General features: G+C 39.5%; 1 protein-coding gene across 3 annotated transcripts; it reads left to right on the top strand.

The window, feature by feature from the left end:
• Positions 1 to 261: 261 nt before the first annotated feature.
• On the top strand, positions 262 to 25912 carry git1 (G protein-coupled receptor kinase interacting ArfGAP 1). 3 transcript variants are annotated; one of them, XM_084419397.1, is made up of 21 exons: positions 272 to 779; positions 5231 to 5364; positions 5438 to 5550; positions 6408 to 6513; positions 6784 to 6870; positions 7286 to 7416; positions 8611 to 8705; positions 9070 to 9112; positions 9562 to 9588; positions 10060 to 10108; positions 11740 to 11812; positions 12325 to 12422; positions 13836 to 13947; positions 14092 to 14219; positions 15384 to 15536; positions 16346 to 16627; positions 20973 to 21050; positions 21144 to 21223; positions 22920 to 23084; positions 23177 to 23240; positions 23325 to 25912. In XM_084419397.1, exons 1-21 carry the CDS (start codon positions 728 to 730, stop codon positions 23538 to 23540), a joined length of 2286 nt encoding a protein of 761 aa, XP_084275523.1. In that variant the 5' UTR covers positions 272 to 727; the 3' UTR covers positions 23541 to 25912. The 3 variants fall into 3 exon arrangements, with proteins under 3 accessions (XP_084275524.1, XP_084275525.1, XP_084275523.1); XM_084419398.1 differs by lacking the exon at positions 9562 to 9588 and having other exon boundaries at positions 262 to 779; XM_084419399.1 differs by lacking the exon at positions 16346 to 16627 and having other exon boundaries at positions 262 to 779.
• The last annotated feature ends 908 nt before the right edge of the window (positions 25913 to 26820 follow it).

The raw sequence follows: 26820 nt of genomic DNA, 5'->3' as shown, positions 1-26820 counted from the left end.
ATAGAAGTGGAGTATTAAAATATATTAATGTGTAGGGTAATGTTATTTTCTTGACCATATCCAATTTACTGAATACATCTTGTATATTTGATTTAATTATTTATAGGCCTAGGCTACTTAAAGTTTATTAATTCGGGAATTGTAGGTATGCAAATAAAGTTATGTAAAATTCATCTACACTGGTGGGCATGACTGCATGGTCCCTCTGCTCTGTCTGCCCCCGCCTGTGCAATAACGACGGTGGGGCAAGAGAAAGAAAGCGAGAGAGCGAGAGACAGACGTCAGAGAGAGAGGGAGAGTATGCAGCCCGCCGTACAGAAGTCAAGTGTATAGGGCAGTGGATGTAAATAAACCGTGTACTGTATCCATACTTTTCTTATTCCCACCCCCTTTTCCCCGAGACAGAGACGGGGCTTGGATAATGGTCGGGGGAAAAACATTAGTGGGGCCGCCCAATATTAAATAATCTGATAACGTAAGGGGCCTTCTGAAAATTTTGATTCATTCAGAGGAATCGTTAAATCCTTGCAGCGTTAAGACAGAAGACACCGCAGAAAAAAGGAAGGAGAGAGAAGGGTGAGGACCGGGAGCACTGGAGAGCTCGTCGCCGGCTTCCGGACATTCAGGGCGGCATTAAAATCGCAGACATCGCTCCTGGGGGGACAGCAAGCCAAATATATTAAGTATTGGACTAAAATCTTTGGAAGCGGTAGATTTGGTTTCAGCGATGTCCAGGAAAGTCCAAAGAACCGAGGTGTGCGCCGACTGCAGTGCACCAGGTAAGGCTGAGATTTATGGATCGAGGCGTTGTTGTGAGCTATGGCTGTCCCGAACTCGGTCGAGCGCGGCGGCAAGCGGGCGAACCGCAAGCCCACATATGCGCAGGGATACTCGGTTAAGCGCGTCAGGAAAGTGGCCGAATATTAAGGACGATACTGCGGCCCAACAAATCTGCTCCCTCCCTTAAATCCACTCTTAATTTACTACTGCGTGTATTTACGGTTTATAATGCGACAGAACAATTGTTCATAAATTAGATAATTTCATATATTTACTACTTTTATGGGTATACATTTGAGCTTCTAACTGCAGCAACCCTGCTTCCGTGGCTAAAGTTTTATCCTTTGCTTGTTAGCACTCATCCTAAACCAGTTGACAAGGCTGCGGGCTGCTGTCAATTAAAAGCAGCAGATTTATACTATAGGCCAACCCTTGTATATGCACATATTGTAGTGACAGCTAATTATGTTGATTAAAAGTGAGTTTTTAGTTCATATTGAGCACGAAAACGGGCTCTGTAGCGAACAATGCTAACTGACAGTAGTTAGGCTCGGTTGCTAAGTAGCCTGCGGACTCTTGTATGACTTCCTTGCCAGTATTTGAGTAAAACACATTCCTGTTTTTACAAACGATAAATGCATTATGGCTACCAGAATACTAGCTCAGTTTGTCCGCTACTGTTTTCGAATCTAGTTAATCTGAACTTGGGTTGAGACTAGTAAAATAACTATCGTATCGTTAGCAGGTTGACAGGACACATCAAACTCTGACGTGGGTCAGTATTTGCTTGTGCTTGTACACAACTTTGCTTCTAGATAACAGTTTTGTGGGTAGATATTGATTAGGTACACATTTTCTGTATGTTTAGTCATTCGTTTTGTTATACTGTTTCAAAGTATCTAAATTCATTATTTGATTATTAGATGCATGATTTACTTGATTTATATAATATGTATATACTTCTTTTTTCCAACAGGAATATTTCTGTGTGCTGCTTTATATCGTTTATTATTCTAAAAAGCATAAAAAATGCTTAAACCAGCCGAAACTGGTTTACTGGTCTTAGCAGGTTTAAGCTGGTCTCCCAGTCTGCCTAAGCTGTTGCGTAGTTGGTCTTCAAGCTGGTCTCTCAGCATGACCAGCTGAAAAGTGCCCAAAACCCCTCTAAAACCAGCCAACAGACCAATATGACCAGGTTGGGACCCCAGCTAAAAATCTCAGACTAGCTCATGCTGGTTTAAGGTACTTTATTTCTGTAATGATTATGAGCAGTGGCAAAAATCATAGTTAGCAGCAATGATACATAGGCCTATATCTATATGATGTAGGCTATAGGTTTTCCACTGGTCAAGGTTGCAACATAGTTGAGCATAATGTTCGAGTTGTTTATAACCCTTTCTAGTCCCATCACACGTGCCCTCAGACAAGGAACAATTTTCCTAAATAAATACTACATTGAAAAAGATGGAAGTCGACCCTGCAGTAACTTCCTACGTTTTCCGGCTTTTACCCGTTTGTCCCAAAATGTATCGCTCAATAAGTTACCAGCCATTTAAACCACACAAAAAATACATAATAACCCTTTAGTAGTTGTTTTCAAAACATATTTTTGATGCCGCTCAGCTGTGCCGTCACTTCTAGGCCACCCTTGGCCTTGCTCATTTAGCTTCACCGTCCCCACGGGGGGGACCAAGGGGTGGTACGGGGGGCATGACAGCTGCTCCCTCATCCACAGCTGCTCTCTCTCCAGGAATGTACGTGTATGCGAGAGTGTGTCTCGTTTTTGACAGTTTAGTTCTGTTTCACCACCTCAGCTACCTGCAGTCATGCTCTAAGGTCGGCCTCAAACACTGTCACAAATGCCCCTGGCTGACCACTCCACGTCTGAGTGCTTGTGTGGCTTTTTGCATCCTCACCTTGTCCTTGCGATGGCCTGTCGCGCGGTGCTGATTGAGCTTGTCATTTTCGTGTCTGACATGTAGGAATGTAGCTAATGGTGAGTGTGTCGGAAGGTGAGGAACTGATGACTGAGAGAGGAGGAGGAAGGGTGGTGGGCAGACAGACAGATGGATTCTGGTAAATGTGTTAGGAGAATGAATGAATGTGTGGAAGATTGTCAATTGCATGGTCACTCAGGACTGAATGGCGCCGTGTGCATTGAGTCTGTGTGCGTACGTGTGTACATGTGAAATTTCATTAGAAGCAGAGAGAAAGTCACGTTTGAGATGGGGGGGGGGATAAAGATGTTCCTGTTAATGGTTTCAAGCACTTATAGAAAGGATGAGCATGTTAGTTAAGAAGTATGGCGTCATCTTTGATTTTCCCCACATGCAGGTGCTCAGCTCTATCTCTGATGTCTGCCCATCTTTAGACAGTAAAGGGGATTTAATAACACCATCTTATTTTCAACTAAGCCAATAAATCTTAAGTTCTTCACCACATGCAGGATTTAAACTTTTGGCTGTATATGAATATCTGGTGGATTCAAATAAGCCTTCTCTTCTCCTAAAATAAGGAAACAAGCAGCCCTTTTAATTGACATTAATTCAGGCTTCTTCTTTTTTACATTGAATTAAACTATTACTTACTAAAAGAGAAAATTATCATATGATCTCATATTCATTTGCCATATTTTAATTGTATATACATTACACTACCATTCAAAAGTTTGGGGGTCAGGATTTTTTATTTTTGAAAGAAATTAATACTTTTAGAGTTACACACTATTACTATATTAGTGTCCACACCAACTGCTGGCAAAACCAGCAATGCAAGTTTGAGGGGTGGCGCCCCGACAAATCTCGCGAGAATCACGACTTGCTTTACGGCACGACGTCACATACATCAACAACATATGAAGCAGCCTCTATGGAAGACACTAGCACGCATTTCAGACGTGAGTCATGGCAGAGTTGACGAAGAAAGCGCGGTCGGAAGAGTGCAGAGACGGTATTTACAACAGTAACGTTAAATACAAGTACTCCACAGCGACTCTAGAGGGCGCTGTTTGAGAAAAACGGAAACTGCATAGTGTGCCTTTAACTCTCTTTAAAGATGACATTGGATTCTGTTTGGGTGTGGATGTTTTTTATTTATTTTTATTTTATTATTCATCAGCTGAAAAAAAAAAAACCTATATCTTTATCATTATAGTTATCGTCCTTGGTGTGAACTGGCCTTTATTCAGCAAGGATGCATTAAATCGGTCAAAATTACCTGGAAAAACGAATCCTGAAAAATATTTCAGTTTACATAAAAATATAAAGCAGCACAACTCTTTTCAAAATTGATAATAATAAGAAATGTTTCTTGTGCACTAAATCACTATTATAACTATTATAATCGCATATTATAATGATTTCTGAAGAATCATGTGACACTGAAGACTGGAATGAGGCTGGAAATTCAACTTTACCATCACAGGAATAAATTACATTTTTAAATATATTGAAATAGAAAACAGTTATTTTAAATTGTAATAACATTTCACAGTATTACTGTTTTTAATTTTAAAACAGTAAAAAAAAAAAAAAAAAAAAAACCCTGCTTCCTACATATCAGTATTAATATCTTCCATTTTTAGATGTCATATTGTGTTTGCATTCATCCGGGAAATCAATAATCATGTTATGACACTGTTTACATTTGTGCAAAAATAATCTCTCATTTTAATCATATCAAGCCCCTGCTTAGTGAGATTCTGTGGATGAGATTATGTGCTTGAAGCATTGTGGGTGCTGGTTTAATTTTAGCCAGATTCTGGGGGCCTGTGTTAGTCAGAGGCCCACTTCTGTCACACTTGATCGGTCCTGAGTCCTGACTACGCTCGTACCCTGCCTCATATGAGGAGAGCCCTTTGCCTCAGATAAGCTCATTCAGAGCAGGGCAGTATGGTGTGGATGTCTATTTATTTTCACCAGCCCCACTAAAAATGATACAATTATTATTTAATTTTTGCAGCATTAGAGAAATATCTATACAATTTCATTAAACATTGTTTTCCCATATTTGCGTTTTTAATTTGCAATAATAACTGGAAATTATACAACATTAAATAATGTAACATGTTAGCTATGAATTCATGAATGCACTTTTGCTGGCCAAATGATTTCATTTGTTTATAATTCTAACACAAATCATTCTCACAATTTCCACCACCTCATCTGTGTAACTAGACTTTGGTGACATTTTCTTCATCAGCAGAATCAATGACAACAGTGTTCAATGTAGCACCAAAAAGAAAGACCAAAATAAGGTACACAAGATGTAGGGAGAAGGCCCAGGAATATAAAAATGCTGTTGTTTTTGTGATCGGTCTAAGCAAAATGAGTAAGTCTTTCCACGTCCTGCCTTCATTTTTATTTTTTTTTAGAAAAGTCAGCCCTCGACTGATGTTGTCGTTTGCTCATTCTCTCGATGAAATGTACTTTACTCTATCATGTGTGTTCAGACCCGGGCTGGAGCAGTATAAACCGAGGGGTTCTGATTTGTGATGAATGCTGTTCTGTGCACCGGAGCCTGGGCCGACACATTTCCATCGTCAAACACCTGCGACACAGCGGCTGGCCTCCTTCCTTACTGCAGGTAACTAAAGAGCCTCTCGCACACACGTATTTCTGCTAGATCGTAGCATAACATATGCGTGCATGTGTCTCAGATGGTGCAGACCTTGGCCAGTAACGGCGCTAACTCGATCTGGGAACACTCCCTGCTGGATCCAGCACAAGTTCAGAGTGGGCGCAGGAAACCAAACCCACAAGATAAAGTCCAGTAAGCCATCTCATCAACCATTCATGCATTATATACCAGAATGTCATAAAAACAGAAGACTGGGGGTGTAATTTTTGTTTTATTGGTCCGTGCAGTATATAATTGTTCTCCTGGAGCGCCGTGTAATAGCATGCCGCTGAGACCAGACTAGCAAATCTGCTCACTCAGAATAAATGAGAGGAGATTTTAAAAGTAAAATACAGAGTAATTAAAGAGTAATTTGTCAGAGCAGTGGTGCAGTGGTTAGCCCAGTCTTATTCACACACGTACACTCATACAGGTGACGAAAGTTCGAGCACATCTGTTTTCAATAATTTTCTGTACCATCTTCATCGCAGCTCTAATAATAAAGCAAAAGTACATCATTAGATTTAATATTAATACTACAGTTTTAGGGATTTAAATACAATCAAGCAGAGACATGGATCCATGAATCTGGGTCCAAAATGAACTTTCTGCCACACCTGCCACTAGCGAGTGCATTGAGAAAATCTACATTCCTAAAATCTCTCTTTCAGGCATCACTTTAATGAAAATATTACAATAATTTTGATTACATAATATATATATATATTTTCACCATATTTGTTACAAACAGCAGACAAGTACTGTTAACAATTACAGCTTCTATTTATTTGAATGGGGAAAGACCAAGCTAAACTTTTGATGGTAAGATAAATTAATTGATGATTTGTATGGTTGATTTGAGTCAATTTGGCTACATCAGAGAAGGAACCATTTTTAAAATAAACAGCCTTGACTGTATCTATGTAGGCAGGACCATGTGTCCCATTTTATATTGATTGATTCATTGAAATTGATTTATTTGATCTATGTTTGTATCTCTCACCCCACAGCCCCACCAAGTCAGAGTTCATTCGCGCCAAGTACCAGATGTTAGCCTTTGTCCACAAGCTGCCCTGCCGTGATGATGATGGGGTCACTACGAAGGACCTCAGCAAGGTGAGACCGCCCCAAGACATCACCTTGGACTCTTTATCTCAGTCTCTTCCCTCTCGCACTCATTCAGTCTTTCCTCCTCTGCCTCCCTCTGCTCCCCACTGCCTGTGCCCTTGCAGGAAGGCCCTTAAAATGACACCCCGCTAGTGAATAAATGTGCCTTCCTCAGTGCTATTGAACGTCCATAATGAGAGGATACACAGGAGGTCTGCTTGCTGTTCCCTCTGTCTTTCTCTCTCACACACTCACTTATTCTATTGTTGTTGCCTGCAGCAACTGCACTCAAGTGTGCGGACAGGAAGTCTGGAGACGTGTTTACGGCTGCTGTCACTGGGGGCACAAGCCAACTTCTTTCACCCGGTAAGATCTGCCATCTTACACAGTTCTCTCCTTGTTCTGGCAGTTATTTTACATCACAACTAAAACAGATCTTATGATTTCTAGAATGTTAGATATCAATTTTGTGTTGTTCAGTATGGGAACAGAGAATCTGTTTCTGTGTCAAACTATGAACATTATTGTTCATTGTATCCTGTAACTGTTTATACATAAAAATCTGATTCAATGCATAAATACTTTCCAAACCAAAATATATATAGGTTTCTGTCCTTTCTTTTCTCTAAAGTCATTACTATGGCAAACAATGTAGATGCATCAGATATTGACTACATTGTCTGAAAAGAAAGGGTTAGATTTCATGACTTGTATTTGAAAACAGCAGAGTGAACAGAGCCTGTAATCTGTGGTGGTCAAACATCTGATGTTCCCTCCACAGGAAAAGGGCACGACCCCTTTGCATGTGGCCGCCAAAGCGGGGCAGGTTCTGCAGGCCGAGCTGCTGGTGGTGTACGGGGCGGATCCAGGAGCTCCAGATATCAACGGCCGCACACCTATAGACTATGCCCGGTAAACACAAAACACAGGGGTCACTAGCTCCTCATCCTCGATCTGTCTGATGTTTTTGGATATATATATATATATATATAGATACAATAAATTAATATACAAAGCTGAATTTTCAACATCATTACTTCAATCTTCAGTGTCACGTGATCCTTCAGAAATCATTCTAATATGCTAATTGGGTGCTCAAGAAACTTTTTTTTATTATTATTACCTTTACAAACAGTTGCTTGATTTATTTATTTATTTTCCTGAAAACTGTGATACGTTTCACATGATTCTTTTATGAACAGAAAGTTCAAAAGAACTGCATTTATTTAAAATGGAGATATTTTCTAATATTTCAAATGTATTTACTGTCACTCAATTTAAAGGTTGTATCAGTGATTTTCAGGCCCAACATTTTTCTTATCACATTCATCTAATCTTTCCTAACGATCCGCTAGCTGCACGCCCCATAAGCATGCCGTCAAAAAAACGCGTCTCTGTAGGCAGCCTAGGCTCTGAGATCTGCACACAAAAACAATTGGTTTCACCAACCACTCAAAACCAAAACAAATAGTGTTCCAACCAATCACCGACAGGGGGAGGGTGTTGTGAGGTTTTGTGCTCGTGCACGGCTGCACACGAAGTCGGAGCTGAAGAAGAAGTTGGCTCAAAACCTCATAACACCCTCACCCTCCAAAATATCATAATGAAAGTCCCATGAAACTCTGCCATATGTTCATTTGGGTTTACTAACACGTCAAATCGGCTAGATGCAAAGAATGTGAGAAAATAATTAAAGACGCCGGAACGACGACATCACATTTTATGAGAATATGCTTAATCACATTATTATACTGTGGTGCAGCTGCATGGCTCCTTTGGATTGCAAGGATGTTAAACCATTAACAAATAAAATCTAGCCTTTAAACCTATAGCACAAAACAGATAATAGAAAGATAATATATTTTGTCTATATTTGACAAATAATAGGATTTTTGAGTATGAATTTTTTTTTTTTTTTTTGTAAGGCATGAAATGACTCAGACTCGTGACAAAAGACTCCAGACTTGACTCAGACTCCAGTGATAAAGACATCAGACTATATATATATATATATATATATATATAGTTGTTCTTATATTGTTCTTGTTATTATAGGTTTATAGTGATCTAGAGTCTTGGGTTTGTGATGTGACTTTGTTCTTGCAGGCAAGCTGGTCACGTGGAGCTCGCCGAGCGCTTGGTGGAGTGTCAGTATGAGCTCACAGACAGACTGGCCTTTTACCTGTGTGGCCGTCGCCCAGGTGAGCTTAGAATATTATAACCAATAAACCAAATTTTTACAGTATTCAGAATTTCCTTTAATAAATTTTTTTTGTTGCTTCATCGAAAAGCAAATTTGCAAGTGTTGATAAAAAGGTTTATATTGCATTTTTAACATGTTTTCTGCTGAGTTCAGTGTGCTTTCCACACAAAAATAGGCTCAGCGATGACATTTTTATTACACCTAAGCTTCTATTGTGCTGCTTACACATACAGTGTGAATACTGTAACCTGTAATTTTGGTTTGTACCTGTGTGGGGGGTGTGACACAGACAATATGTCCTCCCGAATGAAATTGGAAACTTCATGTTTTTCTTTTGTCTGTTTGTCTGTCTGTTTTTGCAGATCACAAGAACGGTCATTATATTATCCCTCAGATGGCAGACAGGTACATTGTTTGTGTATGAGGTTGTGCGTCTGATCCAAAATAAGAAATAATACTGCGTATAAATATTGAAACGCATCAGTGCAGTTTTATTTATTAGCTGTCATTATGCATGATATCCTCCCTTAAGTCTTTTCCATAGCGCTGCCCATTCAGGGTAGATAAAGTGTACTAAGATAAGTTGGCAGCTGGTGTATTTGAGTGTGCTGGCCAGCAGGTTGCGCCACACGGTCAATCAGTTTGCATTAGGGCAGAGTGTGTGTCTTAACCTCTGTAGGGCTGACACCTCAAATGCACCACAGCTGAAAGAACTTAACTGACCTGTCCAGAAGTAGTGTTGATATGGGGTCTATCCCTTTTCTTTCTCTCTCTCTCTGTCTGTTTTCTGCTCACTTTTCGGTCTCGCTCACTCGTTCTCTGTTCTCTCCATCTTGCTGCGCTTTTGGAGGCAGAGCTCGCCCTAAGTGCCCGACGCAGAGGTATCTCTTTCTCTCTCTTCTCATCCCCCTCTCCATAAACCCTGCTCTCTTTCTTTCTCACATGGCCTTCATCTGGATGTGGGTGTCTGAAGGGATGAGGTTATTTACACATTTAAAGTCAACATGAAATCAAAATGTACCATTGTTACCTAAATACATCTTCCTTGTCTTATTGTGCACAAAGTTTAGTGCATAATATACTATAATGTTAACTGATTAATGTTAATAGAATAAAAGTTATGGAAATAATAGCAAACAGTAGATTAGAAAATTAGTCATTATCATGACCTCATTGAAAAACCTAAGTACATCTCCTCATCTTTTTGGGCTGCCCATGTCCCGTCCCCACACTTCATCCATTCATCCAGCTCCTCATTCCCACCCCTCTCCTTTCCTCTCTCCTCATCTTTCTCTGTCCGCATGACTCCAGCATCCTTTTACTCCTGTGTCTGTGTCTTTGTCTTTGCGTAGCCTGGACCTCTCTGAACTGGCCAAGGCAGCCAAGAAGAAGCTTCAAGCGGTGAGTGATTGCAGGTTAATGAGCTGCTACAGAGAATTAAGCGAATTTGAGTTTTTAGACCGTCACAACACAAAGCAACAAGCGATAAAAGCTTTTCCATGTTAAACTTCAAGTATACATCAGTTTGACTCAAACACCAACATATGTGTACAGCCAAATGCTTAGCAGTATTCTCCGTTTGATAGTGTGCCTCCGATAGTCCATTCTCTCCATAAATTATGAGCGATAAAAAAGCCTTCGTAGTCGTTTAAACTAGAGCTGTGTGTATCTCGTAACCCCCTCACCCATGCGGCTTGTCAACACGGGCATCTATTGTTGTCGTCTCCAGTAGTTTGTTGTTTGGATTGTTTCTTTATTTTCCATGTGAAGCAATGGGCAGTGTTGCCATCTTGTGGACAAACTAACTAGAGCAAAAATAACTCGCTTGTGCGAGGCTGTGACCTTAGCCAACGCATGATTAGAAAAATCTGTCTGCGCACAAACATGTGCGTATTATGCCAATGATGAAATTTACTTCACGAGCACTGTACTCATACCCTAGCGTACATGTACAAACCGAAGTACCAACCTTATTTTTCATGCAAGAGTGGGTTTTTCATTTATTGGTTTAAATTTTCATTTGTAAATTGAATGTGTCTGGCTTCCAGTGTCATCCGCTTCCAGTTATTTTTAGCTGTACAAAACAGCTTGATATTGTTTTCTTACCATATTATTTGAATGTTTTGTCATAGATATAAACACACTGGTCTGTAGCGCAAATTGCTTTACTGTTTACTGCACTTTGTCATTCTTCTAGTTATAGCGGCTAATGAATCGGCACATCCACAGAAAAGAGCTTACTTCCGCATTGCAAAATAAGGTGGATACTTTTGGAAGTTGCGTCTGACTTTACTTCAGTATTCTGACATACTTTTGAGTGAAATGGAATATTGAATGAGAAAAAATAGTGGGCAGGGATTGATTGGTTAAAGATGATCTGCCCAATCTGTCAAAAGGATGTGATCAGAAAAAGAATGCCATTTCAGAGTCGAAGCTAATTTTTTGATTTCGACTGAAGATTACGAAGACAAACCAATGTTTCATGTGGATTAACTGGCACGGATTAGTTCACCACAAGACTAGCAATGTCCGCTAACAAGAGTAAATTAAATCAGTTTTTCATGCTGATTTTAATTCTGAGATTTTGTCCTAACCAATCGAGTAAACAGGACATTTTATTGGTCATTTAGATTTTTTATTTCTGTACTATTGCACTGGGAAGCTCCACCCACACTGAAATCTCATTGGTCCAAAACTTACTTGTCGTAGGAATTCCTAGTTGGGAATTTGATACAGCGTTAGCCTTTTTTCTTGAGAGATTTGAGATGAATACCGTATGTTTGACAAACTCTTCAAATGCTTCAAAATTCAGTAGATATAATAAGCAGATGCTTTGAGTTCCCTGAGCTTGCATTTAATCTATATTTAGTACCTCGTTGGAGCATCTTGCTTTGTTTTGTCTTCTCACTGATGCCTTCCTGTTGTGTGTGCTCTGATTTTGCTGTGATTTCGTGTTTATTTTCCCCCATACCTGAATCTTAATGCCACATACTGATATGTTTGTGTATGTGTGTGTGTGTGTGTGGACACAGTTAAATAACCGCTTGTTCGAGGAGCTGGCTATGGATGTGTACGACGAAGTGGACCGTAGAGAGAATGATGCAGGTAAGACTCAAACCCCCATCTGTTCCTCTCCCAGCTTTCCCTGCATCTCACTCTTTTCCTAATGTAGTTATGGAGCTGTCCAGAGGCGTGGGGACGGTTGTAGTCGTGTCCCTGGAGACGCAGTGATCGGGGTGTTGTATAAACACTGACTATAGAAGGACTTTAGCGGTGCAGTCAGCTTGTAGAGAAGGGAGGGAGAGGTGCTTAGATGGAAGGAGGGTGAAAGGGAGCGAGGGCGAGGGAGTGCCGTGGAATTCTCTCCTCCTCCTCTCTCTCTCTCTCTCTCTCTCTTTCGACTCCCGTTCCTGGTTGTAGAGGAGAAGAGGTATCATGCTGGGGTGGCAGACTGAGATTCTGATGGTAAGCAGGGCTGTGAGCGAGGCAGGGGGCCAAACACACACAAACTGAACGGGAGGGGTAGATGCGTACTCTCCATAACCTCATGGCTACGACATCGGAATCTGTTTGTATATATTTGTCTTGTTTATATGTGTCCGTTCTGTTTCTCTCAGTGTGGCTGACAACTCAGAACCACAGTACGCTTGTGACCGAACGGAGTGCCGTCCCCTTCTTACCCGTCAACCCTGAATACTCAGCGACGCGCAACCAGGTAACACGCACATCATTTTATTCCTGAGCCTCAGAGGATGTGTTTGAAGTGTGTTTGGGAGGAAGCTCTCCGCTCCTGCTCCCCCTTGCGTAAGCGGGCCGTCACTTCCACGCGGGCCTGTTTTTGATGGAGGCACAAAGGAGAGATGATATCTGGGGTGCAGCAGACACAAAGCTAAAAATAGACATTTTGTGGCTGTACGAACGTCTGACTGAGGCCCGGGTTTGGCCAGCAAACCAACGAATGGATGTTTTCCAGCTGCGTAACTGCTGCAGACACGCGACTGCTCCCTCCCCCTCTGTGTTTCCACTGGCATCCTTGCATGACCTTCTCTGTATTTCTGCTTGAAATAGTTCTTTTATACAGCAAGACCACTAAGTGCGTTCACACGGGGGCATGTTTCCTGCGGGCTGATTGGCCGGGCTGAGAATTTCCTGTTCTTTGCATATACATGAGACATGAAAAGAGATGATGGGAGGAGGGACACGTACACCCAGTGGTCAAGAGTTGGACAGTGAACTGTTGATGTGGCAGTGTTTTCCAGCCTTTAAAATGTCCAAGTCTCCCTCAGCTAAAATAGACTGTTCTGTAATATGCATTGCAGAGTGACTAAGTGCTCATATAAAACTTTTGCAAGTTTCACCTTTTAATCAGACACAGACTCCTGCAGATTTCCTTTATGGCCATCATTCATAAAATTCTACCCATCCCCCAAAACTTTTATATTTGTTTATAAAAAGCATGTTGTTCTTTCCATTTAACATGTTTTTACGAAGTTTCAATCTGTTCTGCCGAATTCCACGAATTTTGCCCAAAAATGAGTGTGAAAACATTTAAGAGTTAACTGTAAAAAACACATTAATGATTCACGCTACCATTCAAAAGTTTAGGATCGTTAAGATTATTTAATGTAAAGTCTCTCTTATGCCCACATAGGCTGCATTTATTGGATCAAAAATATAGTAAAAACAGTAATATTGTGAAATATTATTACAATTTAAAATAAGTGTTTTCAGTTTCAACATATTGACAAATATAATTTATTCCTGTGATGCAAAGCTGAATTTTCAGCAACATTACTCCAGTCGTCAGTGTCACATGATCCTTCTGAAATCATTCTATGCTGATTCTTACTTGTTTCCTATTATTATCAATGTTTAAAACAGTTGTGCTGCTTAATATTTCTGCAGAAACCGTGATGCACTTTTTCTGGGTTCTTTGTTGAACAGCATTTATTTGAAATGTAAATCTTTTGTAACATAATAAATGTCTTTACTGTCACTTTTCATCAAATGCATCCTTGCTGAATAAAGTATTCATTTCTTAAGAAAAAAAATCTTACCCTAAACTTTTGAACCATGAAATATTTTTACATAATGTGTATTTATTTGTGTATGTTTTTGTCATTGGTAGGGGCGGCAGAAATTGGCTCGCTTTAATGCACGAGAATTCGCCACCCTCATTATCGACATTCTCAGCGATGCCAAGCGGCGGCAGCATGGAAAAGGCCTGACAAGCCCCACGGGTGAGACGCCCACATTGCATTTCTCGAACTCTGAGATTTTAGGAGAATATCAATAATACAGCTTCAGTAAAGATGGATATAGCTAAGCCAGTGCAGTTTCTCCTCATATTAATGATGTTATCTTTTGTGTTTGTTGTTTTTCAGACCCGCTGGATCTGAGTCAGGCAGACGATGACCAGCACGATTATGACAGCGTAGCGTCTGACGAAGACACAGACAGCGAGCTGACCGCACAGAATAACAACAACACCCAGCGCAACAACCGGGCCAAGGTGAGCTCATCAAATGGTAACTGGGAGTTTACCTGGGGAAAATCATCACTGTGCTCCACCTAAACCTAATTATAAGTGTGAGAAGTTGGAAGATTTGAGTTCATCCATCCAGATGTGCTTCGTTTTTTATAATGAAACCACCTGATTTGATTGAGGAACGTTAAAACCTTTGGTGAAACAATTTCAGATGATCCACTGAATCTTGGGAAATGTTTAATTCCTTATATTATAGGTTAGGCATTGGTAGTTGTTGATCTTGGTTTTGCCAGACCAGCAAATTAGTATAGACAGAAGTAGTACAGACACCAGCGTTGTCATGTCCCCGCATGCACCACTGGAAGAACAGTAGCAGCAGCCCTGCCTCATATTTGCAGAATGACATCATCCCCTTTCAAGGCTGTGATCAGTGAAGCTATTGTTCTGCAGCTGAAGACAGGAAGCTGTGTCTGAGCATGCTCACTCCACACACACCGGAAGTGACATGGCTGAGTGTAGAGGAACGCAAAGTAAACCTCATATTACAACATGTCATGTTGCACAAACATTTAGTTTTTAACTCAAAATGGTTGACTTTTTAGTGCTTTTTGTATGAAAATATTCTTTTACACAATCCATTCTGGTAATGCTTTATAATAACGTTAATTAAAATCTCCATATTAATTTAGGTTTACAAATACATATGGGCATTAATACTTCATATGATCTGACTTGTGCTGTTTGTTTTCTAAGAGATTTACCATACTGTTTTTGCATGCCAAATGATAAAGAAACAACAACTCTTGATAAATAAAATGTATTATATTAAATTTATAATACCATTCAAAAGCGTGAGGTTGGTGAGATTTTCTAAATGTTTTTAAAAGAAGTCTCTTATGCGCACCAAGGCTGATATGTAAAAAAACAGCATTTATTAAACTGAAATCTTTTGTAACATTTAATGAATGTCTTTACTGTCACTTTTGATCAATTTAATGCGTCCTTGCTTGAATTCATTTCTTTCCAAAGAAAATCTCACTGACACAAAACTTTTGAACAGTAATGTAAATGCTACAATAAATTAATGAAATTCATAATTGTGTTTGTGTTTTGGAAAAAAATGCACCTTTTTCAAATCTGTTCCTTTTGCTGTTGACATTAGATTGTGATTTGTGTTGTGTGTGTCAGAGCATGGACTCATCCGACCTGTCAGATGGGCCCATCACACTACAGGAGTATCTGGAGGTGAAGAAAGCACTGGCCTCCTCTGAGGCCAAAGTTCAACAGCTCATGAAGGTCAACAACAACCTGAGTGAGGAGCTGCGGAGGCTACAGAAGGAGGTGCGCCCACACACTTTATTTAAACTGTGTGTCCTTGTTTTGAAAATATGAGTATTTCACACAGATAGAAATGTAATGCTGCCATAAACTACAGCTCACCATCACACAAACTGATCACAAACCATCAAACAGAGCAGAACTGTATTCGCGTACACTACTGTTCAATAGTTTGGGGTCGGTAATATTTTTTAAAATGTTTTTGGCTGCATTTATTTGATCAAAAATACTTATAAAACAGCACTATTGTGAATTTAAAATAACTGTATAAATAATTTTAATATATTATAAAATGTAATTTATTCAAAGCTGAATTTTCAGCTTCAGTCTTCAGTGTCACATGATCCTTCAGAAATCATTAATATAATATAATATTGGTGCTCAAGAAACTTTCCATATTATTATCAATGCTGAAACAGTTGTGCTGCTTAATTTTTTTTTTTTTTTGTGGAAAACGTGATACATTTGTTTTTTCAGGGTTCTTTAATAAATAGAAAGTTCAAAAGAAACGATCACTTTTGCTCAATTTAATGCATCCTTGCTGAATAAAAGTATTAATTACTCAGTATTAAAAAAAAATCTTACTGCCCACAAACTTTTGAACGGTAGTGTAACTATCATTACACTGTCTCACTGAGAATGAAGCCCTTCCTTGTTCAGACAACCTTAAACTTCCTGTCTATCAGAATTACCCCATTTTGTCGCCCCCAGCATGTCGTAACCATCCGCACTGCAACTGTTGTGTTTTCTTTGGTCCTTGTGTTTGTGTATGTGTGTTTGTGACTCCCCGTGATGCCCCTCCATCCCTGTAGATCACGCGGATGCAGACGGAGAACAGCGTGCTGCGGGGGGCCCAGGCTGGGGCCGGGGGAGCTCTGACCGGGGGTGGTGGCACAGGGCTGTGGTCCGGTGGGGTAAGGGGTACAGGCAGTGGAGGAGGGGTAGGTGGAGACTCCGGCCTAACCGCACCCTCGTCCGCTCCCCTCCGCCGGGATAGACAAGCCTTCTCTATGTATGAGCCTGTGGGGACCACCCCCAAAGCTCTCACCCCAACCCTGGACCCCCTGACCGGCCGCCTGCTGCCTCTCAGCCCCGTAAGTGTGAGCATTAGTGGCCGGCCTGATCTTTTTATACTTTATACTCACTCTCTCCCTCTGCTTACCTGAACCCACACTGATGTGCTGCTTTTGCCTGGAGCACCTGCTTTCACAATTACTCACTTGCTTTCACTATTACTCACTGCTCTCTACCGCCACCTTATGGACTTCCTGCCCTGATAACACCTATCTATTTGTAGATATTGGCTGTGTCTCCAAACTGAGTCAGCCGCCTAAATAGACCTCTTTTACACCTGGTATCAAAAACTGTCTTGAATGATTTGATCATAAGTGGACTAGCTAGAATTGTGATTGTCTTTAGTACTGTGCTAAATGTGAATATCTTAAAGGTGCATTGTGTAATATTTAGGAGGATCTGTTGACAGAAATGCAATATCATATACATAACTATGTTTTCAGTGGTGTATAATGTTTTTATTACCTTAGAATAAGCCATTTCTATCGATATACACCGCGGGTCCCCTTACATTGAAATAGCCATTTTGCGCCGACATGTTTCTACAGTAGCCCTAAACGGACAAAAGCGTTTCGTTACTATGTTGTTCTTCGTGCAAAGAAGCAAGCTAAAGTCAGCGAATAAAACACTGGCACAATGATGAACAAGTAACAATTAAAGTTCACAATAACATATTGTTTTACTGAATAATTAAGTAAACATAATTTCTTAATTTATATTTGTAAATAAACCTCATTGCTTAACTGGCTACTCTCAGCTGTCTCAGATGACAGCATCTTTTCCTGTCGGCCACCGTAACTTCTGTTGGTTCCTCACCACTAGATGTCGCTAAAAATCACACACTGCACCTTTTAGTACACCTACATATATTTTTGTTTTTATTTCTAATAAAAATTTTCTGTTACTTTTTTATTCTTAACTTTATTGACATGCAGATCTGTGTGTGCACAGTACAACAGTTTGGAAACATTACAATTATTTAATGTTTTTGAAAGAATTCTCTTTTCTTCACCAAAGCTGCATTTATGTAATCAAAGTAAAAACAGTAATATTGTGAAGTATTATTACAAATTAAAATAACTGTTTTCTATGAATATATTTTAAAATGTAGTGTATTGGCTGTGATGGCAAAGTAGAATTTTCAGCATCATTGCTGAAATAAACACACACACACACACACACGTATATACAGTATGTACAGTTGTAATCAAAATTATTATTGCATATCAGGTTTATTGGCTACATTTACTGACTTTCAGCTGTTTGCAATGAACAAATCAAACAAAAGTAATTGAAATAGCTCAACACAACAAATGTTTCAAGTGGTTTCCCAAAATTCAACTGAAAATGCTACTTTTAATGACTTCTGCAGTCTCAAAATTATTCAACCCCCTGAATACAATTTCTCATAACAGCACAAATCTGCAAAACAGGTGTTGTCTCAAGGCCAATTCACACTGCACACGTTTGTTGGGTTTTGTCGGATCAGTGTGTCACCCCTGTCGGTGTCTGTTGGCGTTGGTCGGGGTTTGATTTCACCCAACTGAACATGTTCAATCAGTGTTTGTCTGTGTCTGTTGGGGTAGTGTGAACTTAATAGTTATTTTTCATGAAAGTCTAAATCCAACAGCCAACTTGTTTGTTGGCATTTGTCTGTGCGGTGTGAATTGGCCTTCAAGCACACCTGAAGCAACTAATCAAGGGCTTCATTAGTTGCAGCAGGTGTGCTTGAGCTAGAACACATGAAATATCTGAACTGGCTAGGATTGTTGAGTGCCACGTTTGACTGCATGTTAGAAATGTGGCTAAGTCAAAAGAATGGTCCAAAAAGTTCAGAAAAGATATCATCGCCCTTCACAAACAAGGTACAGGATACAAAAAGATAGAAAAGGCACTAAATGTTCCTAGAGACACCATTGGAAGCATAGTTCACATATTCAAAGTTAAAGGAACAGTGGTGACACTTCCTGGACGGAGCAGAAAAGGGAACCTATCAACGGCTGCAACCAGATTTCTGAGAAGGCAGGTTCAGAAAAAACCCTCGAGTGACTGCAAAAGACCTGCAGCAAGACTTGGTGGCAACAGGCACTGAGGTTTCAGCTTGAACAGTAAGGCACACACTAAACGCATGCCAGAACACCAACTACACCACTACTGACCCAAAAACACAAGAAAAGTGCTCAAGCCACTGAAGTTTTTGGATTCTGCTCTGTGGAGCGATTAAACAAAACTGGAACTTTTTGGCCCTATGGATCAGCGGTATATCTGGAGGAAGAAGAAAGAAGAATGAAGCTGAAAAGAAAACTCTTGTCTACAGATAAGCCTGGTGGGGCTCTGTGATGCTCTGGGGCTGCTTTGCATCCTCTAGCCTTGGAAACCTGCAGCGTCTGGAAGGCAAGATGGATTAATTGAAGTATCAGGAAATCCTAGGAGAAACGTCATGCCGTCAGTGAGGAAGCTGAAGCTTGTGTGTGTGTGGACCTTCCAACAGGACAATGATCCCAAGCATACCTCAAATTCCACCAAGACTTGGTTGCAGAAGAAGTGCTGGAAGATTATACAGCGGGCATCAGTCACCTGTCTTGAACCCCATAGAAAATCAGCGGTTGCAGCACACAAACACAATAATATTACTGAACTGGAGGCCATTGCTCATGAGGAATGGGCTAAGATTCCTCAGGAACGCTGCCAGAAGCTGGTGTCTGGTTATACATCTCGTTTGCAGCAGGTCTACTAAGTACTGAAGATGCTTGCCATGAAGGGGTTGAATAATTTTGAGACTGCAGAAGTCATTAAAAAATAACTTGAAAAACCACTTGAAACATTTGTTCTGTTGAGCTATTTCAATTACTTTTGTTTGATTTGTTCATTGCAAACAGCTGAAAGTCTGTGCATTTTGCCATTAAACCTGATTTGCAATGGGGGTTGAATAATTTTGATTACAACTGTATATGTATGTATATGTGTGTTTTTATTTCTGCCTTTTTTACTTTTTTGCAGAACATGCAGAACTTTAATTTTAGGTGGGATTTTAATTTATTTTACTTTTGTAATTCCCTAGCTTTATTAAAGGAATAGTTCACCCAAAGAATGTTGTCATCATTTACTCACCCTCAAGTTGTTTCAAACCTGTATGAGTTTCTTTCTTCTGTTGAACACAAAAGAAGATAATTATTTTAAAGATTGTTGGTAACCAAACAGTTGATGCACCCCATTGACTTCCATAGCATTTTTTTCCTTATATGGAAGTCAATGGGGTGCATCAACTGTCAAACTCATACAAATTTGGAACAACTTGAGGGTGAGTGATGACAAAATGTTCATTTTTGGGGTTGAACTATCCCTTTAACATGCCGAATTTTTAATGAATGTATTTATTCATGTAATGTGGTTATTATTATCACAAAACCCTCTCAATAAAATCTGATCACAATCTGTCTTTGCTCACCCAAAACGGATGTTAATACCAGGTTTGCCTATGATGCTCAAAACGGCGGCTTAGGTAGGCAGCTCAATACATTTTGAGACACAACCACTATATATTGTCTATGTAGCATAGGATGATAGAACTGGCATGAGTTGCATTGTATCTTTCCTAAAATGGTTAATATGCCAAGAGAGGCTCTCATTGAGATATGCTTGTCTTGTGCAATGTGACGTGTCTGGAATGTTTGAAATTTGATTTGATTGGTTTCCTGCTTAGTGACACTAAAATGAGCTGCATGCCACATCGCTAAAGGAAGTGTTTTCTTGTATAGTGCACTGAATCGATGTGCTGCTCCTGTCAGCGCTGAAACTGGAAATCATCGTCTGTTTGTGGATATTCTTAGATCTGTAGGATGTATTTGAATGTCTTTTGAATGCATTGTTTTGATTTGCTTCAATTGCTTTTGCAGTTATGCAAATATGCCATGTTTTGATTATGCAATATTCCATTTTTAGCCTATTTCTGACAAGTAGTCCTATTTTAATTTTTTTATTAGTCATGGTTAATGTATTTGAGATGCACCTTTGTGCCTGTTAACTGCACAGTTTTCCAAGTAATGTAATGTGTGAGTGTCTATTTTTAGTATTTTCATTAGTTCAGAGAAAATTATGTTTTCTAATTCAGTTTTGCTTTTGAGCTTAATGTAGAAGCTTGCTGTTCTGCGACTGCAATATCTAAAACCTCTACACCAAGCTACTTGTCTAACAGAATTAGAGTCATTAGTATAACAGCGTTTTTGCTGCAGATTTCCTTACATCTAACAGTCCTGTGCAGAAAAGACTATCAAGGCTTCTTCTTTTCTTTTCTTTTCATCCTCTGCCTGCTGACTGTCTTGTCAGCTTTCCTCCTCCTCTTAATCTCGTTCTGCTTGTGTTTAGGTGCGAAGGGGCGGCCCTGCGGGTCCCACCCCCTACGGAGGACCGCACCTGTCAGCCTCCACTGACGGACGATATAATGTGAGTGCCAGTTTCCATTCATATCTGCACTGACACGCGAGTTGCAGACCTTGATGTGTAACAGATCTCTCTGCTCATGTTTGTCCTGTCCAGACTCCAAAAGCAGGAGAGAGATACGGGAGTGGTACTGATAGTGACTATGACAACTCTCAAACATACGATGTCTCCTTTGGGTGAGTGCAAGCCACCGTTGAAAACAAAGCAGAGAGGATTCGGTGTCTTTTTACATTAGTGTAATTTGATACATTTGTATCTGCAATGACTGCATTTCATTTGCAAAAACTGTCTAATTGGGTCTAAAGGCCCATTCACACCAAGGACGAATTCTATAACGATAAGATATAGTTTTAAAAAAAATCTAAATCTAAATGAATATTCCAGACCACAACTGTAACGATAACTGCACAGAGGAACGATATCCTTGGAATCACTTTCAGAATTTTTTTTTTTTTAGCTGATGATTGATTAAAAACATTGACCGCCAATCAGAATCCATCCTGCTTTAAAGAGCTTGAGCTTTTACAGTGGCATACGAAGACTGTAGTGCGCTTAGAATAAACACAACGATATCGTCCGTTATCTGTATAGTTATCGTTCTTGGTGTGAGCGGGCCTTTAACGTATGAAGAAATATATTGCTATTGTAGTATTACTGTTGTACTTTTAATATATTTATAATTGTTTGAATTATATAAATTAGTAAAAGTTAATTAACATTAATATATTAGATTAATTATATTTTTTCTTTTTAAATGTAAAAAAAATGACATAAGAGTAATATATTTGTCTATTTTTGTAATAAATCAAAAAAATTAGACACTACATAATATGCAATATATGTTATTACTAATTATAAGAAATAGATAAAATAACTTATTTAATTATTTGAGGTATTACACTAGTAATATTACAAAAGTGGTATTATTTGTATTGTTAATATTTTTTTTTATTTTGCAGTAAAATGTATAAAAAGTATTTTTATTGTTATATTAGTGTTGTTTTACTCTACTTTTAATACTGCCTCTAATAATAATATTAGTATTAGTAATATATTAGATTTATTTTTTACAGCATTGGAGTAATTTTACAGTAGTAATATATATTTATCTTCTAAAAAATAAGATACTGCTATATAATATGATGCAATATAATAAGTATTAACAGTTATTATAAAAAATATTTTTTGGAAGTAAAAGCGTAATAAGTAATACATTATCATTATTATTATAATTATTACAAATATTTTACAGTAAAATAGTAATATATTTGTCTTACTTTTTAAATGAGTTATAAGCTACTTGTAACTTAAAAACCCACTGACGATACATTTCATTAGCCTGACTACGCGTCAGACTTCGTACTTCCGCTCAATTTCAGTTCGCTTCTGTACTCAGTCTGAGATAGCGACCGTTTTCCCCGTTTTCCTCCGGCCTCAAAACAGCCGGCCAATCAACGAACAGAGGGCGGGCTGAGAGCCGTGACGTAGACGCTGATTGTACCGTGGATGCGTAGATTTACTTCACATAATCTGCAAAAGTCGTTCACAGCCATGTTCACTCCGGTGTTTCGCTCGATGGTTTTGTTTTCGCATCATACATGTGTTTACAGTGGAAGTTAGATGTGGCTGAGCATGCGCAATAACACACGCCATAAGCAAACGTTATGTGATTGGCTTACGGGTAACCAATGATTTTAAACTTTCAAACTCCGCGAGAAAGAAAACGCTTTTCAATTATGCCATGCCAGACTCTGTCTACGAAGCAAAGCGAAGTAGCAGAGTTTGGTATTACCAGGCTAACATTTTATGCCTTTTGTATGGAAATGTGTTTGTTTTTATTGTGTGCATGTGTGTTCATATGGTGCGTTGCAGTGTGGGCCGCAGCAGTGAGGAGGACAGCAGGGGGGAAGTGGAAGACACAGAGGGTGACCCTGACCCCACGCTGCCCTGCACAGAGGACGTCATCCTCAAAACTGAGCAGGTCACCAAGAACATCCAGGAGCTCCTGAGAGCTGCACAGGAGTTTAAACACGACAGGTAGGATGGACTGTTACCCCTCACAGCTGGTTGCAGTGCCGCTTTGCTGCAGTTTGAAAGAAACCCATTGTAACATCTGTCTTTGTTTGCAGTTTTGTGCCATGCTCAGAGAAAATCCACTTAGCTGTGACAGAAATGGCCTCGCTGTTTCCCAAGGTGAGTGAATGCGTCTTATGGTGATTTCTTTGCCTCAAGATATCCAGCCAGACGCACTAAATCTGTTGTGTCTGCTTCTCTCAGAGACCAGCGCTGGATGCAGTACGTTCCTCCTTGAAGCTCCTGGGGGCCAGCGCGTCCCGCCTGCAGGTAGAGTGTCGTAAAGCGGCGCCCTCCGACTCGTCGACCAGCACGGTGGACTACCAGCTGCTCACCCAGCAGGTCATCCAGTGCGCCTACGACATCGCCAAAGCTGCCAAGCAGCTGGTCACCATCACTACCCGCGAGAAAAAACAGTGACCCACCGGGCAAAGACTGAGAAACGGGAGAGGAGGAGGACACTAAGTAAAAACTGACGGCTGGGAATCGTTGGTCAGGTAGATAGAAAAATGATGTGAGGGAACGAAGATGAGAAAAGAAAAGTCTAATGCATGGGTGATCAATCCAGCTTTGGCCACCCGGACGCAGAGATGTGGAATGTTTGGGAGAAGCCGAATGGAGCGGCCTTGTTTTCCTTGCACTCCTTTTCTTCTTTCAGTTCTGTTTTTCAGGAGGATCTTCTCTCGTCTACACATGACAACACCACACAAGCAGACCCACAACTCAGTGCTGATGGCTGCCGTTTGGTTCTCTTTGTGAAATACTCAAGCACTCCTAACATCAGAGAACCTGAAATGTTCCTCCTGAATTGTTTATTTCAGTTTTTCCCCTCTCTCTCTCTCTCTCTCTCTCTCTCTCATTCGATTCATTTGATGTTTTTAAGTGCCGCTCCATTGGCCTGTTTCTCTTGGGACAAATGTACTGACTTTAAACAACAACACTGGAGTTATTTTAATGACTATGACTTATGTTTCGCATTATTGTTACCATTATTGATGTCTTCTTTTGATTTTTGTTTCGGTTTGTCAAGTGGAAATCACACAGAGCTTTGCGAACATTAACAGGGGTGAACAATAACCTGTGAAAACTAACCAGAACACTCCCGTCCTCCAGTGGTAGAAGCACTGGTTCACTCACACAGTGTTTTACAATGTATACTACATTCTTGTTTTTGTCGAATTGCGTTGAACACTAGCCAAAGGAGCAGAGGGGATTGATGACACTACAGTTGCGGATCCCTCTTTTTTTTTTTTTTTTTTCTTAGAGCACAAAGACAACAGTTGGGGTTGATGTACAGAAAAGGCTCGCCGGATCTCATCCCGGCTCCTCTCATCTCATCTCAATCCCAACATTAATGGGTTTTGCTATCAGAACAATGCAAATGTGTTAGCACAATCATCACATTGTCTTCAGCTTATTAGATTAGGACAAGACACCATGTCTTCATTTTCTGCACATTATTGACTTAATCGAATGGCCTTCATCAGTTTAGCGGAGTAAAGACGACTCTTCACTTCAGGACCAGGCTTTTCTTTTTGTGTGTGGTGTTTTTTTTTTTTTTTTTTTTTCATTTGAGAATATTTGATTTTGATTTCACGCCGTTCTTTAAATTTCATGATTTTTTTTTTTTTAAGCAAGCATATGTGTTTATTAATGTAAGAAGATCCTTATGTTCTATAAGCTACAAACATGTGAATGTTGATGGTTGAAGATGACCACTATCAATGTTCTCATCACTAACATTTCAGATACAGTCACAGGGAATACATGTGATGTCCATCTGCTGCATCAGGACCAGCGTAGTCACATTCTGTGGCATCAGTCGGTGTGATCGCGGTCACTCTGGTGGGGGAATGAGCCCCTCGCTGTCGATGTTCATGGGAAGAGGAATTGAACTGGAGCTTCCAGTACGAACGCACATGTAGATGAACGTTTCTCCACCTGAGGCTTGATGCCACATCTGTGTGTGAGCACGATCAAGTATTTGTTGTACAGTCACTTTGCATTTTAGATGTCATGCTATGGGCCTTAATCTTCCTGTTGTTTTCCATATCTGTTTTACCCACCAGCCTTTTAAGTTAAGCCATTTCTTTTGTTTGTTTTTGCCTTTTGTTTCTTTAACTTGGGGAATGGGATAATGTTTGCGTCCCCTGAAAATGTGTCAAAAAGATTGTCTGAAAATCTCTTATCATTGCCTTTGCACATCTGCTAGACTGATTTTAATCAGTACTCAAGTAACTCTCTTCCACACTAGAAGCACATGGTGAGTGAAAACCGTGTATGCTTAAGTATGTTTCGTTTTCGTTTTCAACTGAACATGTCAGGAACGGTCACTGGGTGATGGCTTACTGTGATGATGACTTGGGAGAAAGAGATTGGGATGTTATTTAATAAGCACTATATTCAGAGAGGGATCTGGGAAAGGGAGTCAATGCACACACACTATATCCAACTCTGAATCTGATTCCTTTCAAGGTAGTAGGTAGACATTTTCCCAGTCATCCTGCTGCAGATGCATACATGGCGAAATCATTTTTAAAAATCTAATGCACACGAACACACTCTCTCTTCCATGATCTGTCATACTAGCTGCACTGTACTTGTCATGACTTTCGTTATCACTCGTTCTTACATGAGAGATTAGCTGATGGGAGAAATTTGTTTAGCAGAGGCTACCTGTAAGATATAGAATTTAAATAAAAAGACTAAGCAAAACCATTTAAATCGTAATAAAGACTCGTAAGCTGTACATTTGTAATAAATAAAAGAAAAAGATCATTGTCTCCTGTGAATTGTTATTGTTATTGTACATCATTGGGATTATTAGATAATGACCATAAAAAGTTGTGTACTGATGGTATTTCACAGGGTGTTTCCTTTAAAAAATGGCAACAAAATAATTAGATTTACATCTATTCATTTAGCAGACACTTATGCAAAGTATCTTAGAAATGAGGAACAGCGCAAGAAGTAATTTAGCATGACTAACAACATCCAACTTTCAATTGAATGTTTGAGCAGAAGTGTAATGCAGGGAAATACAGGAAAATAACAAGATTTAAAAGAAAAATAGGAGATATACAAAATTCCTTGAATATATGTATGTACCATGGTTATTATAGTTTAGTTAAGGGCTTGTGAAAGTTCCCGCGGAATTGGCCTACTTTAAACGCCATTTTCCCTCAGGGGACATATGATGTAGGCTACTGCATATTTTTTTTTTACATTTTAAATTACATTTGACTGAAATTCTATTTTACTCCGTCCAGTTTATTCCATCAGTTATAAAACTGTACTCAAGCCTGCCAACTTTTGAGTTCAGATTGGAGTGAGAATTGACACAAACTTCACGATTCGATTCATGAGCTTACGATTCGATTTTAATGTCGATTCAATGTCTATTTATTTGGATATAGCCTACATAGATATAGTAGCTACGTTATTTCTTTTCCAAGGAAATACATTATGATGTTAAACTACACAGGGAACCCTGTCAGCTGGTACAATATTATTAAAGGTTAATTAATAACTTATTTGTATACAATTGTATATAAGGTCGTTTTATTAACGTTATGATACATTTTAATGGTATCAGAGTAAAAACAACGAATATGTAATCAAGTGCTTTTTTATTTTTATTTTTTTTTGGCTGCAAAATGCTCTCTGGAGTAAAATGTTCTCCCTAACTATAGCCAGTTTA

The sequence above is a fragment of the Rutilus rutilus genome (genome assembly GCF_951802725.1).
Source record: "Rutilus rutilus genome assembly, chromosome: 9".
Lineage (NCBI taxonomy): Eukaryota > Metazoa > Chordata > Actinopteri > Cypriniformes > Leuciscidae > Rutilus > Rutilus rutilus.
The sequence above is the reverse complement of the archived record's forward strand: the minus strand, read 5'-3'. Positions and strand labels throughout refer to the sequence as shown.